Source organism: Phocoena phocoena, chromosome 5 (genome assembly GCF_963924675.1).
Source record: "Phocoena phocoena chromosome 5, mPhoPho1.1, whole genome shotgun sequence".
NCBI lineage: Eukaryota > Metazoa > Chordata > Mammalia > Artiodactyla > Phocoenidae > Phocoena > Phocoena phocoena.
Genome location: NC_089223.1, coordinates 109985786 through 110002933, shown reverse-complemented (window position 1 = coordinate 110002933; position 17148 = coordinate 109985786). Strand labels below are relative to the sequence as shown.

Here is a 17148-nt window from a genome sequence, read left to right as displayed (position 1 = left end):
CATTAATAATTTGTGTAAGGAAAATATTTCATCCTTCAGAATTCTCAGAGACTAAGGAACATATTTCATAAAGAATAACAAATTGTTACATTGTTCATTGATCCAATAAATATTAATTGAACCCCTTCCTACACACACACACACACACACACACACACACACACACACATCTACCAGGCATTATTCTAGGTTCTGAGGGAATAACAAAGAACAAGTAAGTAAATAGATAAATAAGGAGAGTGTTAAGAGCTATATAGAAAATGAAACAGGGGAAGTGACAGAAAATGACTCAGGAAAAGTGGTGAGCAATATTAGGTAGAGTAGTCAGGGACAGTCTCTTGGAGTAGGTGATGGTTTGCTGAGATCCGAATGATGAGAAAAACCCAGACAGGTGAAGATTAGGGAAAATGTGTTTCCTTAACAGAGGGAACAGCAAGTGCACAGTCTCTAAAGTGGAAAAGAATTTAATGCGGTTGAGACCTGAAAGATGTCCAGTGTAGCTGAAGTACAGTGAACTGGAGGGACTAAGGGGTCAGCAGAGGCCATGGTAAGTGTCTTCATTTCATTTGGGTTCAAGGATGCATTATATACATTAACTTATATAAAAACTAATATGTCATAGGTCAACATCCAACTACAAGAAATTAAAATATTTTTGAATTTCTTTTAAAACCCCTCTGGATACAAAAATTAGTTGTTAAAAACTCAGCCAAAAAAACTAATCTGTAAAAAATAAAACTGGAAAAGGTCTGTCTTTTAGGACACTGTTGACTGAGGGGGACAACTTTCTGGGATGACTGAAAAAATCTATACCTTATGTATAGCTGATTCATTTTGTTATAAAGCAGAAACTAACACACCATTGTAAAGCAATTATACTCCAATAAAGATGTTTTTAAAAAAAGCTATACCTTTTTATGGGTGTGGTTAACAAAGATGTGTGCATTTGTCAAAATTCATTGAATTGTTCCCATTAGATTTGTGCATTTAATGTATATAAATTTTACCTAAAAATAACTGTAAATCAATATTGAGCTCCAGTAAATAGATTTAGATTTGGATTGTTGCAGTGGCATGAGTTAACAGTTCAGAAACAATCTCTTCTGTATCCCAAGCTTGAGCAAATGAAAAAAAAATGAGGATAACAGAAGGCAGGTTTCTCACAGCTGGGGAAGAGAGTTATAAATTTGTGAAAAAGGAAGACTAGACCTTGGTATTGAACTGTAACTGCAGGTTCAGTGTATACTCAATGATTTTTCACATACACATGTATCTATATATGTAAATGGATATAAAAATACACAGAGACATGTATTTCCTAGTTTTGTCTGCTGAACAGGACTAAAAGAAATGACAAGCTTGTAGCAATGAGCACAACTAGTTCCCATTACCACTCTCCAATAAAAGGAACCAGAACTCTTCATAAAAATGGCTGATTCCAGTGCTGGATCAGAAAGGTCCAAAATGATCCTGGAACATCTTGCTTTGCCAAAAAGTAAGGAAGTTTTCAAAGAATCATAAGAATAAGTCAAAAGGACACAAAAGTCAGCTGGAGGGGACTACCCCTGGCCAGATCTGGGGGAACATCAAAATAAGTAATGGAATTATAAACTATTGATTAAAATAAGAATCCATGATAAAACATATGAATAAATAAATAAGTGGGGCAAAGGAAAGCTCTTCTTTACAGTAGATTGCCTACTAATAATTTTAGGAGGAATGATGGATTTAGAAAGTCATCAGTGGATGCCAAAACAAAGTGGATGAAAGTTTGTTGAGGAAAGGGGTATCTGAATAGTTTCAAACACTTTCTCTGAACATTACTTACAAATAAAAAAATTATAACTTTACAATGAAGAAAACTGTTGGATACCGCCTTAAACAGGTAATCAAAGATCACTAATAATTGTACGGATCAACATAACGTGTCTCCTGATGTGACTTCGTGAGAGGGACTAAGTATCACTTCTCTGAAATTCCTGACAAAAATGCTTGACTTGCATTTTTAAATCATGAGGAAAACCAGACAAACTAAAACTGAGGGATATTCTCAAAATAACTGGCCTGTGCTCTTCAAAAATATCAAGGTTGTGAAAGACAAAGAAAGGCAAGGGACTGTTCCAGTTTAAAGGAGTCTAAAAAGGCATGACATTAAATGCATTGCATGAATCCAAACTGGATACTGGACTGGGAAAAAAATACTGGGTTAATTGATGAAATTTGATTATGACTGTGGATTAGATGATTATCATATCAATGTTAAATGTTCTGATTCTGATAACTGTACTGTGGTTATGTTAGAAAATGTCCCTGTACTTAAGAAATATATACTGAATGTGAAGAGGTAAAGGGAGACAATGTTTCAATATACTCTAAAGGTCTAGAGAGAGACAGAGACATGGGGTTGCTGGGGAGAGAGGAAATAGGACAAAATGTAAACAATTGGTAGTGTTCCTAGGAGTTTCTTGTATTGTTCTTGTAACTGTTCTGTTAAGTTTGAAATTATTTCAAAATAAAGTTACCCAAAAAGTCCCAGCCAAGAATTTATTCTTCAGTATTACTGATTAGTTTTTGTGATAACAGTTTAACTAATCAATTGAAGTTTCTAACACATGTAGACTGTAGTGAATTGCAAATGCATCAGAATATAAAGAAGCCTGTACACTTCCCCAGTGTACTAAGGATTTATAAGAAGATCCACCAGGCTCCAACCCCATGTTTAGTCAGCTGCTTTTTTCTTTTGAATTCCTCTGGATTCTGATTTCTCCCCCAGGCAAAGGAAGAGGAAAAGTCACTCTCTGCAAGAATGTTTCAATTTAGTCACACCTCAGAAATAAGCCAGATAACTAATTTGGGAATATGAGTGTGATTAACAGACAAGGGAGAGATTGACAATAATACAATAATAGTAGGGGACTTGATCACACCACTTACATCAATGGACAGTCATCCAGATAGAATCATCAGATAGAAAACCATTAAGAAATCAGTGGTCTTAAATGACACATTAGACCAGTCGGACTTAACATGTATCTACAGGACATTCCATCCCAAAACAGCAGAATACACATTCTTTTCAAGAGCCCATGCAACATTCTCCAGGATAGATTGTATGCTAGGCCACAAAACAAGTCTCAGCAAATTTAAGAGGATAGAAATTATATCAAGCATTTTTTCTGACTACAGTGGTATGAAAGTAGAAATCATTTACAGGAAGAAAAACAGGAAAAACACAAACAGGTGGAGACTAAACAACATGCTACTAAAAAACCAATGGGTCGGGCTTCCCTGGTGGCACAGTGGTTGAGAGGCCGCCTGCCGATGCAGGGACACGGGTTCGTGCCCCGGTCCAGGAAGATCCCATATGTCGCGGAGTGGCTAGGCCTGTGAGCCATGGCTGCTGAGCCTGCGCGTCCGGAGCCTGTGCTCTGCAACGGGAGAGGCCACAACAGTGAGAGGCCCGCGTACCACAAAAAAAAAAAAAAAAAAACACCAATGGGTCAATCAAGAAATCAAAGAGGAAATTAGAAAATACCTTGAGACAAATGGAAATAAAAACATAACTATCCAAAATCTATGGGATGCCTCAAAAGCAGTTTTAAGAGAGAAATTTATAGCAACACAGGCTTACCTCAAGAAACAAGAAAAGTTTCACATAAACAACCTAACCTACCAACTAAAAGACTTAGAAAAAGAAGAACAAACAGGGCTTCCCTGGTGGCGCAGTGGTTGAGAGTCTGCCTGCCGATGCAGGGGACGCAGGTTCGTGCCCCGGTCCGGGAGGATCCCACATGCCGCGGAGCGGCTGGGCCCGTGAGCCACGGCCGCTGAGCCTGCGCGTCCGGAGCCTGTGCTCCGCAACGGGAGAGGCCACAACAGTGAGAGGCCCGCATACGGCAAAAAAAAAAAAAAAAAAATCCAAAAAAAAAAAAAAAAAATCCAAAAGAAAAAAAAAAAAAAGAAGAACAAACAGAGCCCAAAGTCAGCAGAAAGAAGGAAATAATAAAGATCAGAAAGGAAATAAATAGACACTGAAAAAAAATAGAAAAGATCAATAAAACCAAGAGCTGGGTTTTTTGGAAAGATAAACAAACTTTATAAGTGTTTAGCCAGGCTCACCAAGAAAAAAGAGAGAGGACCCAAATTAACAAAATGAGAAATGAAAGAGGAGAAAGTACAACCAATATAACAGAGATTTAAAAAAATAAGAGAATATTATGAACAGCAATAAAGCAATAACATAGACAACCTAGAAGAAATGGATAAATTTCTAGAGACATAAGATCTTCCAAGACTGCATCAGGAAGAAATAGACAATCTGAACAGACCAATCTAAAAAAAACTCCTAGCAAACAAAAGTCCAGGACCAGAGAGCATCACAGGGGAATTCTACCAAACATATAGAGAAGAGCTAATATCTATCCTTCTCAAACTATTCTAAAAAAATTGAAGAGGAGGGAACACTTTCAAATTCACTCCATGAGGCCACCGTTACTCCGATACTGAAAGTAGGCAAAAATACTACAAAAAAAAGAAAATTACAAGCCAATATCTCTGATGAATATAGATATAAAAATCCTCAATGAAATATCAGCAAACTGAATTCAACAATATATAAAAAGGATCAGACATCATGATCAAGTAGGATTTATTCCAGGGATGCAGTGATGGTTCAAGATCCACAAATCAATCAATGTGATACACCACATTAACAACAGGAAACATAAAAATCACATGATTATCTCAATAGCTGTAGGAAAATTTAACAGAATTCAACATCCACTCATGATAAAAACTCTCATTGAAGTTGGTATAAAGGGAACATATCTCAACATAATAAAACCCATACATGACAAACCCACAGCTAACATCATACTCAGTGGTGGAAAGCTGAAAGCTTTTCCTCTAAAATCAGGAACAAGACAAGGATGCCCATTCTTGTCAATTATTTACATAGTATTGGAGATCCTAGCCACAGCAATCATACAAGAAGAAAAAACAAAAGGCATCCAAATAGGAAAGAAAGAAGTAAAATTGTCACTATTTGCATGATACTATATATAGAAAACCCTAGTCTCCACTAAAAAACTATTAGAACTAATAAATGAAGTCAGTAAACTTGCAAGATACAAGATTAGTATACAGAAATCTGTTGCTTTGTCTATACACTAATAATGAACCAAAAGAAAGAGAAAGCAAGAAAATAATCCTGTTTAAAATCATATCAAAAAGAATAAAATGCCTAGGAATAAACTTAACCAAGGAGGTGAGAAACCTATACTCTGAAAAGTATAAGACATTGATGAAGGAAATTGAAGGTGATGCAAAGAAATGGAAAGATATCCTAGGTTCATGGATTAGAAGAATTGATACTGTTAAAATGTCCACACTACCCAAAGCAATCTACAGATTTAATGCAATCCCTATCAAAATACTCGTGACGTTTTTCACAGAACTGGAACAAATAATTCTGAAATTCATATGGAACCACAAAAGACCCCAATTTTCCAAAGCAATCTTGAGAAAAGAGAACAAAGGTGGAGATATCACTCTCTGGCTTCAGACTTTAGACTACAAAGCTACAGTAACCAAAATAGTGTGATACTGGCAAAATCAGACACGTAGATCAATAGAGCAGAACAGAGAGCCCAGAAATAAACACACGCACTTATAGTCAATTAATCTATGACAAAGGAGGCAAGAATATACAATGGGGAAAAGACAGTTTCTTTAATAAATGGTGCTCAGAAACCTGGACAACTACATGTAAAAGAATGAAATTAGAACATTTTCTCACACCATATACAAAAATCAACTCAAAATAAATTAAAGACCTAAATGTAAGACCAGAAATCATAAAATCCCTAGAAGAAAACATAGGCAGAACACTCTTTCACATAAATTGTAGCAATATATTTTTAGATCTGTCTTCTAAGGCAAAGGAAACAAAATAAAAAATAAACAAATGGGATCTAATTAAACTTAAAAGCTTTTGCACAGCAAAGGGAATCATCAACAAAACAAAAAGACAGCCTATGAAATGGGAGAAAAGATTAGCAAATGATATGACCAGTAAGGGGGTAATATCCATAATATATAAACAGCTTATACAACTCAATACCCAAAAAATGAACAACCTGAATAAAAATGGCAGAAGACCTGAATAGACAATTTTCCAAAGAAGACATATAGATGGGGAACAGGCACACAGAAATATGCTCAACATCACTAATCATCAGAGAAATGTAAATCAAAGCAGTGAGATATCACCTCACACCTGTCAGAATGGCTTTTATCAAAAAACACAAATAATAAATGTTAGTAAGGATGTGGAGAAAAGGGAACCCTGGTACACTGTTGGTGGGAATGCAAATTGGTACAGTCACTATGGAAAAGAGTATGGAGGTTCCTCATAAAACTAAAAATTGGACTACCATATAATCCAGCAATTCCAGTCCTGGGTATCTATCTGGAAAAAAAAGGAAAACACTAATTTGAAAAGATACATGCACTCCAATGTTCGTAGACAAGATATGGAAGCAACCTAAGTGTCCATCAACAAATGAATGGATAAAGAGGATGTAGTATCTATGTATACAATGGATATTACTCAGCCATAAAAAAGAATGAAAGTCTGCCATTTGCAATAATATGCATAGACCTGAAGGGTATTATGCTTAATGAAATGTCAGACAGAGAAAGACAAATATTGTATGTTATCACTTATATGTGGAATCTAAAAAATAAACAAATATAACAAAACAGAAATAGACGCACAGATATAGAGAACAAACTAGTGGTTACCAGTGGGGATAGGGAAGGGGGGAGGGGCAAGATGTGGTAGGGGATTAAGAGGTACAAACTACTATGTATAAAATAAATAAGCTACAAGGATATATTGTACAGCACAGGGAATATAGCTAATATTTTATAGTAACTTTAAATGGAGTATAATCTATAAAAATATTGAAACTAATATAATATCATAAATCAACTATACTTCAATTATTTAAAAAGGCCCTATTTGTATATGCTAAATTCCATCCAGAGTTACTAAAGTTTTCTAAATATATGCAGATTTGAAAACAACGTATATGAGATAGCAATACAAAACCATTTTAGATCACAACTTTGGGGAAGTTTTATTCAGTGATTAAAACAAGTTAGATGAATTGATTTGCAAATTAATGGAAAAGGCCTGGCTAATCTCACAGTATGTTCAGGAGTAACTCTCGGGTATGTCCTAAATAATTATAATGCCAGGCAAATGTGCTGAGGTAAACCATTTTTACATAGGGGCCTCTCTGTGTTGTAAGTCACCTACTAGACCCAGCACATTAAAAGTATAATTCTGTGTAGCTTGTTAATTTACAAAAGGGAAGGCATTCCTCTGACTTCTCTGAGTGCATCAGATCAAGCTGACCTTAGAGAACGCTGAAGAGAGAGGAAGTAATGATTGCAAGCACCAACCGTTCACTCTGAATCAACTTTAAAAAAACCAACTACTTGATTACCTCATAAATCATCTGGCCTCCTGTTTCCAATGAAGACTCTCAGGCTGTGTTCAGCAGTTTAATATCTTGAGCCAGAAAAAGAAACAGCAAGATCTGAGTGGAAACCTTAAATGAAAGACTTCTGATGCAGGCGAGGCAGCCACAATGAAGTATCTTTGCAGACTAGTAAAGGGTTCCAGAATTCAGTAGAGGAGCTGATCAGTGCAAGACAACCCATCTAGATTATTCAAACTCCAACCAATTTTTTTTTTTTTTTTTTTTTGCGGTACCCGGGCCTCTCACTGCCGCGGCCCCTCCCGTTGCGGAGCACAGGCTCCGGACGCGCAGGCTCAGCGGCCATGGCTCACGGGCCCAGCCGCTCCACGGCATGTGGGATCTTCCCGGACCGGGGCACGAACCCGTGTCCTCTGCATCGGCAGGCGGACTCTCAACCACTGCGCCACCAGGGAAGCCCCTCCAACCTATTTTTATGGTGGTTTGAACCAATTAATTATTTAAATTTATTTTCCAAATGCTTTTTTTCTATGCAGAGGATACTCAAGGTCAAGTAAAATTTCTTATTGTTTCCTTGCTTCCAAAATAAAGGAAATTACTATGCATCCTGCAACAAGTAAACAAGACACCCCTGCTGAAGCTGTTCTTTGTTTATAATGGGTATACTGATAGCTCGACATATCAATATAATGAATAAACTGACATACAATTAAAATTTCAAGATCAAAACTACAAATAAGTATACATATCTGTGCGTGAGGATATAATGCACACACACGTGCACACACACACACACACACTCTTAATTATGACCTTCTCAATGATTTCTGCTCTGTTTCCACTTAACTGCTAAATCTTTATCACAAGCCCTAACCTTGTGCTTCAGATTTAATTATCCAAATGCCTACTAGACATCTCTTCCTAGATATCTGACAGGCATTCAACACATCTGCCACCGAACTCATGACCTTCCCTTCTAAACCTGGTTCTTCTATTTTCAATATCAGTGAAAGTTGTGGGCTGTCAGATCAGATATCTGGAGCATCCTAGATCTATAACTCATCTCTTCCCCACAGCCAGTCAGTCTTCAAATCCTGACTGCGTTACCTGCAAGCTATTTTCTCCATTATGTTCTCTTCTGTCTGTCCTGAAATCACTGTCCTACCTGATCCTCATCGTCTTCTCTTTCCTGGATAACTGCAGTTTCTCTCATACACTCATGTACAGATTTAGTTCTTTCCTCCCCATGTAAATAGTCATTGGTTAACTTTTCCTGCATAATGCCTGTCATTAATTATCCTTACTTTTTTTTTCCCTGTGGGTTTTCCAGAGTTATCTCTAGCTAACCTCTTCATATAAACCTCTCCTACAAACTTATTTCTTCTCCCGACTATGCTTTTTTGACCTAATGCCTTTCCTGTTTGCCTGCTTTTTAACTTCTTGCTTGCCTCTGCCTATTGAAATCCCACCATTACATCAAAATTCAACTTCAATCCCAGCAATGCTGTAAAAACCCAGAAAACCCAAACCGGAAACCATGTGTCCCTCTTTTAAATTCTTGTAATTCCTGTCAGTTCCAATGGTTCTCAGTCCTTAAAGTATGAAGACTGCATTCCTAAGTCAAAAAAAGATTCTACTGACTTCTCTTGCCTTTGACAAGATGGGGAGAAAAGGAACCACGGGAAGTTTTCCATCCTGACTGAGTGGGAAGGTGGAGCTGTCATTGGTGGAAATTGGAGTCCTCTATGAGAAAGGGGCTGTGGCAATGCAGCATGTCCCAGCATGTTCCAGAGGACACTAGTGTGAGAGCCTATATGAAAATTTCTATATATTCATTTAATAATCATTAAGTTCTCTCTGTGTGCTAGGTAGTGAACAAGAGAGACACAGGGACCCTACTCTCAGGGACCCACAGAAGATTCCACAGTCTCATGCAGTTGGGAAACTACATACTATGGCAGCTTCTAGAGGTTCATAATGAGCATTATCATATAAAAGTCTCTGAAAAGTCCCACCATTTTAAAAAAACTTTAAAGTTTAAAAAACTTTAACATAATTTTGTGTTTAGTATTATTTCCCAAAGAAATTTGGCCACAGAATACCTCCCTTGCATTTTTCTGACAATATCTATTAATATCCCATGCAACTAGAACTCTCTGGAACAGATAATTAGGAAATGCTATGTAAGAGCAATCCAAATGCAGAGAAGGAAATGCTGAACCTTGGAGAGGAGAGAACATTGTTATATACTTCGGAGATGTGAGTAGAGGGGAACTCTGAGAACAACTGGAAATCCTACATAACTATTGAGAAGGAGTGTTGAAGTGGTTTGGTGGTGTGGGCAGGAAAACATTCCAAAGGTTCCAATCCTTCGAAGTGGTTTTCCTCAGACCCAAAGGAACAGACCAGAGTAGGAAAAGTGGCTGTTAAGTTTCCCAAACTTTCTTCTCCTGAGCCTCACTATAGCTGTCTCCCCGGTGAGATGATACGATTATTATGGCTAGGGAACTCTAAACTTGCTCTACCTTCTCCAAGTCTCCATTTGCCTCTGAATTTTGAGGGAAAGAAGCTCAGATAGTTGTCTCTTCTCCGTGAAGTTCAAGTGTCGGTTGTATTTACAGAAATCAAGTAATTTTGGCTACTGTTGAGTGCACTAATGTTTATTTGCATTGTGGTTGCGACGGTCATATCCCATACCGCATATGGTATGGGATATGGGTAACTCAATCCTGGAGTTAATTTTACAATAAGGCAGAAGGGTTGGAAAGTATAATCTTGATGGTATACATAAAATATATTACTCTGATGGCATTTGAAATTGCATGAGCATCAAATATTACAAAGTTCACTCTATAATCTGAAAGGACGGTGCTCTTCCCCCTGAACTCACGCTTGTGGCCCTCCTCTGCACTCTGTAGTTGAGACCCACTAAAGAGGCCTGCGCTGTCAAAATGTTATTCACAGGCTTGAAAGAAAACAATGCACTTTTCTCATATGCTTGAAATATTTCAGAATAAGAAAAACAAAAAGTATTCCATTGAGCCTAAATGAGGTTATTATGTTCCAGAACCATTCCAAAACCATGTGTGCAGTGCAAAACTGGCTGCATCCTGTGTAATGTGAGAGCCTCATCTGCTACCAATGAAAACAGACAAACCTGGTGACACCAGTCCTCCATGGGAGCCTAATTGAGCACCAGCCTTCCTCCCCAACCTTGCGTCACTTAGTATTTCTGAGTATTTTAGCAACTAAGACAGCTAAGTTTCAGAATGTCATCTCTCAAGTATATATCTTATCATAAAACTAACTCATACAGTAAAATAATCCAAAGAGTTAGAATGAATAATATATATTTTAGCATATAGTAATTTTTTGTACTTATAAAATATATAACAGAAACTTATTAGTGGAACTGTGTTCCATATTTTTTGGCCTTCCTGTAGTGTATAGAATTTTATAAAGTATTTTGATGGCTTTACCCAGATGCAATTTCTGTTGTTTTCACAACCCAAAAAGCAGTTTTAAACTCAGCAATAATCATTTAAAAGTTTTGACTTGTTTTCACTTTACACTAACAGATTTTTAGAATCTCTTGAAAGTAGATATTCTTTATTATTCCTTTACCAAATTGCAAACACTTAAAAAAATCATCTTATCGTTAGTAAGGCTCAGAGAAATCAGTTCTTTCATTCATTGTTTGTGGAAATGTAATTTGGGACATATTTTTGGAAGTCAGTTTGGAGATACACACATATACATATGTGCATGCACGTGTGTTATATATGTGTAGATGTGTGTATATATACACACACATGCATGCACTCGTACATGGGTAGTTTGAGCCAATTTCCTAAGAAATTTCCTATAGAAATGTTAGAAAATACTATTCATAGTTTTTTATAAGGCTGTTCATTACATTTTATAGGTGTTTATAGGTAAAAAAGTAGAAGCAATTTAAGTGCCCAAATCTAATGGGAAAGTTGAATGAATTACATTTTATTGGTACAATGGGCTATCATATATCCATTAAATCATTTGTGGAAGAATACCAAATTATATGTTAAAGTGTTGATATATTGTAAAAACATGTTACACAATACTATATACAGCATAAGAATGCCATGTTTATCTGTATCCAGAAAAAATAACTAGAAGAATGTCGGCCTAACTGCTAACAATGACTATGCTTGAGTGATGGACTTATAGATGGATTTTTTTTCTTATAATTTTCTGTTTCTCAAGTTTTCTGTAGTGAATGTGTCTTATTTATGAAATAATTAAACAAAATAAATGTTACATGTTTCTTGACATATTTGTACCCTTTGACCCAGCAATTCTATTTTTCAGACCATATCCTAACATGAGAAAATAAACAGATACACACTTACAGAGGTACTTACAACTATGTTCTTTCTGACTTGTTTATAGTAATAAGACACTGGAAGCTACTTGAATGTCCAACATTAGGGAATTGGTTTTAAAAAAATAACTGCATCCATGCAGTGAAATATTGCACAGTCTTTAAAATCAGATTCTTGAAAATATTTAACAAAAGGAAATGCTTACAGTATATTCAGTTAAAAGGTATATGGACAGAGAGATATGTAGACATAATATAATTACAATTTTGATTACCTAAAAATATTTAGAATATACATTAGTGTTTTAACAGGGCTAACCACTGGGTGGTGAAATTACTTATAGGTTCTTTTTTTCCTTTTTATAATTTTCTATGCTTTCAACATTTGTAATTTTTATAAACAGAAAGAATATGTAAACAATAAAGAAGCTTGTTTTTTGCAAGTAATATTAAGATACAGTATCTATATGAACATGATCCCTCCAAATATTTTTTCAGACTATCATTTCTACTCAGTTTATTGCTGTACTACACAGTGAGATAAGAATGTATAATATTTTATTTTAATCCCTGGGTCTCTCTGACAAACAATAGGAAGAATTCTGACCAAAAGATTTGCTTTGCTCTATAAAATGCTTAAAACAACATAGGAAAGGAATATTCAGAGGGCTGGCCTCAGTCTCACTCTGAACAGTGATATAAGGTTTCTTAATCATTTACTTGTTCAGAATCTAAGTAGGCAAAGGTCAAAGCAGTTTCAAGTTCAGTGTTACCTCAGGTGTAGCCTTCCTCTCTGATGCAAGGACCACACCCACAGAGTGAAGGTTTTTTGAGTTCATTGAGAGAGTTTATGCCTTTGACAAAGCTCTAGTAATAGCCTCTGATTGAGCGACAAGGCAAGTAACCATTTGGCTAGACTCAGGGAATGCAAGTATATATACATGTATACTAGGAGGGCTGTGTCGGGGGGATATATTTATGTTCTTAATTGCTTAAGGCTTAGCATAACCATTGCATACTGCATGATAGATAATAAGCCTGAAGAGTTATCCGTGTGCTACCACTAATGTATGGACTCAATGAGTATTTATTGAAAGCTTATCTGTAAAACATGGTTCTGGCCATATGAGATTAAAAAGACATAGTCCTACCTTCCTTCCTAAATGAAAACACAAAAACAATTGCGTGAATTTTACATACTGTCAATGTTTCTTCTCCAATAAAACAGACAAAATTATAATTGATATTTACTGATTTTCACTTAAATTTAGTGTGATATAATTTTAAAAGTTCACTTTAAAATCATTGCCACATAGCCCAAGAATATCACCAGTGAAATTTACCAGACACATGTATTTTTAAAGTTTCAGGTAGTTCATGTAAATATTAAGGATAGAATGCAGTATATTATGATTTTTCCTGATGAAATAAAGGACTTACACTGATTTTTTAGACTCCATGCAGCTCATTCAATACTTTCAAATTTTGTGATAGGCTTTGAAAATATAAATGGGCAAGAATTTTTGCTTCCCAGATGAACAGGCAGAAATGAAACCAAGTTTAGACAAAGATCAAACCATCAATATAATTGAAAGGTGGAAAGTGAAAGGGAAGGAGAAGAAATGGAAAGCAAATATATAGCTTTGGAGAAATAAAGCAAAAGAAATAAAAAAATTTACTTGATTTGTCCTTTCTCCACGTATGTTGTTCTATAAAACCCCACAAGCGAGCCGTTCAGCCAGCCGGCGAACTCCATTGTCAACTGGTAGAGACCCTTGCCACCGTTGGGTGCAAGCTCTTCTTCTGTCTCCACTACCACATACTCCTGCTTTTTGTATTCGAAGCACCGCCTGACTTTCACCTGCTCCCCAGAGGGCTTCCTCAGCACCGGGAGCTGGGTGATCCTCGTTTCCCGGAGGTGTAGCCACAGGTTCCGGGTGGGTGAGCTCACGTTGATGGAGATGTTCACGCTGCCTGTGTACGTGTCCTCCTCCAACAGGGGCTTCACCTCCAGGTCGTAGTGCACTGGGTTGATGAAGTCCGGCAGCCTGAAATCTTTCCAGCCTCCACTTTCATCTTCACTGGCAGGGCAGACCCCCTGGTCCTGTGGAGGGCTCAAAGTGGGAGGCCTCGAAGTGGGAGGCCTCGAAGTGGGAGGCCTGTGGGAAGGAGCCTGGGTTGTGCCCTGTCCTCCGTCGGTAGAGTCACACGATCTGGTCAAGCCCACGGAAAGTCCTACTATTAATCCGACACCCACCACCACCGCACAGATAATGGCCACATGTTTCCTTTTAATGCAGTATCTCTTAGAGCCTTCTCCCTCCTCCAAGATCATTTTTGTTTCCAAAGTCAAATGTTACACATAAAAGGTCGTTAAATTTAACTAACTAACGTCAGCAGTCTTCCTTTTTCAATTGGAAGGAATTCCCTGGTTTGGCAGCCTGCTTTCGCCTTTCCCACACCTCTCTCTCTCTGGCTGCTTGAATCTTTTCCTTTCCCTTCACGTTCCCACTAGACACTCAAGGATGAATGTGGAATCAAGGGGGTGGAGTAAGGACTCCAGAAGAGGAGCTGAGCTGGAGGAAGAGGACTGACGAGAATATTGTCACGGCTCCTCTTAAAAACAACGCATCCCCCACTCCACCCCTCCTACTGGAGTGAGTTAAATATAAAACAGGGCTTTGCTTATCAGCCAGTGGGAGGATGATCCTTTGCCAAAGCTCTGTCAGCAGCTTTCGAGGAGAGAGCGTTTGGGAAGAGGTGTGCTTGTGATGGAAAATCTCACCCTTTGCCACTGAGTCTGTGGCTTCTTCCTGTTGTGTGCACAGTCTCTCTCTCCTAACCAAAGGGCTTTTTGCATCTCAGCTATTTTTTAGGTAGCTGTGTTTTCTTTTCATTCTTTTTCCTCATCTTATGTAAACATTCAGATTCTGCCTTTTGCCAAAGTCAGGTCCTGGAGTTCCGTGCACAGAGTGATACATAAATTCAAGGACCACTTAGGTAGTGTGTAAATATTTGTTGAATTGGTGGATTAGTAAAACATGGCCAGGTCACCCTAAATCAGTTCAGTTGATGCTGGATGAAAGAGAAAAGGAAACATAAATTAGTCAAAGCAGTACTGGAGCTCAAAAGCATAAGAAGAAAAAAGAGAGACAGAAAAGTAATGGGTTGGAAGGACAGAAGGACAAGGAAGATAAACTTGATTAACTTGTTAGGTTAAATAACTAAACTCTTAGATAATCTTGTCTAAGTGAGATTGAATTCTTTAGCCTAGAGTGTGGTAGATGACATTTGGAGGAGATTCCAGATGCAAAGTTGGCTGTTGAAAGATCTGTTATCTGCCCAAACCTATTGCCTCTGAATGAAAAGCTCAAGATGATAGAAATCACAATAATGACTTCCATGTTTATGAGTAGCTAAGATGTATACATCCAAGCCATCTCTAATAGTAGCAGTACAATCATAAATATAAAAAATTAGAGAGATTTCTATATGCCAGGCACTATGCTAGGTACTTCATAGAAGTTATCATTTAAGACTTACCAGCAACTCTATGAGACTGATACTATTATGATGCCCATTTTAGAGGTGGAAGGACTGACATTCAAAGAGGTAAGTCATTTGCTCAAGGTCACAGAATTGGACCTTGAACTCAGGTTATCTGAGTCCAAAATCCAAATATCTAACTGTACTGCCTCTGTTCTCTGAAGAGGAAAAATGTTTAAGGGTTAAGTAACCATGAAAAACTTGGTCAATATTTCCCAAAGTGCAATCCATGGATAATATTAATAGATATAATTGCAAAGCAGGCAGTGCTGCGGTAGATAGAGTTAAGAATATTCTTTCACTACTTTCCATTCTTTCAGAGCTTCCAGATGGCACTACCATCACACTGTGAATCTCCCAGATAGGATATACTATTGTGTGATTTCTATATTTAGTTGATGAGAGAGTTTGTTTAGTGAGATACCTTTTGAGGGTCTTGTGTTCCCACACTCTGAAAAATCCTACTTTAAACTGTTCCAAGTTATAAATTAAACACACGGATAAAAAGAGAAGATTTTAAGAATGAAAGGGTCGACTTTGCTGTACGCATTTCTATTGTTTTCTCATAAAATAGTAGTAAGAGAAATAAAGTTAAAGGCAAGAGGTATATTTTTCTAAATCATAGGTTCATCTTGTTTATTAATTTCACATTCTGAAGTAATCCTAAACTTTAATCATAGTATGTTTAATTTTGGTAAATCAACTTTATGAATTTTAGCCTTGAAATCCCTTTTTTATCAGAAATATCATCTGATGTTTCACTAAATGTTTCACAGGGCAAACATTTTAATGTGTTCTCCATAAATTAAAAGGAAAGTGTGGATCAAATTTATCTCAGCATAATGACTGAAAAAAAATGAAAAAGAAAAGGATTTTGAAGAATGTACATAAAATTATATTAAACTGGAAGCATTTTTAAAAATTCTCAGCTAAGGCAAACATATATAAAACTCTTAAACTCAATTTTGTCTAGAAAGTCAGCAGTCTTATCACCAGGTCCCATGTTTGCACTAAACTGAACAAAGAAGATAATAGACCTTTGGAATAAGGTACACTTAAGGGGGTTTGAGAATGGCCACCTGCTATCAAATATCTCTCCTGTTTTACCTGAAATTCCACCATAAGGGGTTCATTATTTATAGATAAATGCAATTTTTTGCTAGCAGAAATAAAATACCTAAAATCCATGTACTCTGTGTGTGTGTGTGTGTGTGTGTGAACACGTGCATAAATTTTTAGTCTAAGGCCCAACCACAGCATTTTATTAGTACCAACCTAAAAGAGCCGCCTGTATCCAGTGAAGGGCATCACATCTTATCCATGTCAGCATATTAGGGTTGCCTGAGGTGATAGAGGTAAAACGTCCAGCCAGACAAGTGGGAGTAGCAGAGCCAGCCTGTGCACTAAACACATTTAGGGTCACCATATTAGGGTTTACTAAATATAAAGCCCCAGCTTTCATAGTTGGTAATGCTGCACTCCATTGCAGCAGTTCTTGCTGTCCTTCTCCCTGACACTGGAACACTGAGTCTGTGGCAGGAGGCTCTTGATCTTGAAGGCCCTTGTTCCAGATCCAATCCACAGTGAAGGTCAAGGCAGCCACTGGCAGGACACACACACACACACACACACACACACACACACACACACACACAGAATCTACTCCTATAATGAGACCAAGGAACCATCATAGGCACTCACCTAGTTAAACAGTTTATATTGATTAATCTTATG

General features: G+C 37.2%; 1 protein-coding gene across 2 annotated transcripts in view; it reads right to left on the bottom strand.

Moving 5' to 3' along the window:
• The window catches only part of ENPEP (glutamyl aminopeptidase), a 103621-nt gene extending 89158 nt beyond the window's left edge, over positions 1-14463 (bottom strand). The window contains exons 1-2 of one of the 2 annotated variants that reach the window (XM_065877148.1): positions 14013-14463; positions 13548-13982 (exon numbers count right to left, since the gene is read on the bottom strand). In XM_065877148.1, coding sequence (XP_065733220.1) covers positions 13548-13982; positions 14013-14203 — 626 coding nt within the window. In that variant the 5' untranslated portion in view covers positions 14204-14463. Of the gene's footprint in view, positions 1-13547 lie in introns of both variants that reach the window. The other variant, XM_065877147.1, reaches the window with a different exon arrangement.
• Between the last annotated feature and the right edge of the window lie 2685 nt (positions 14464-17148).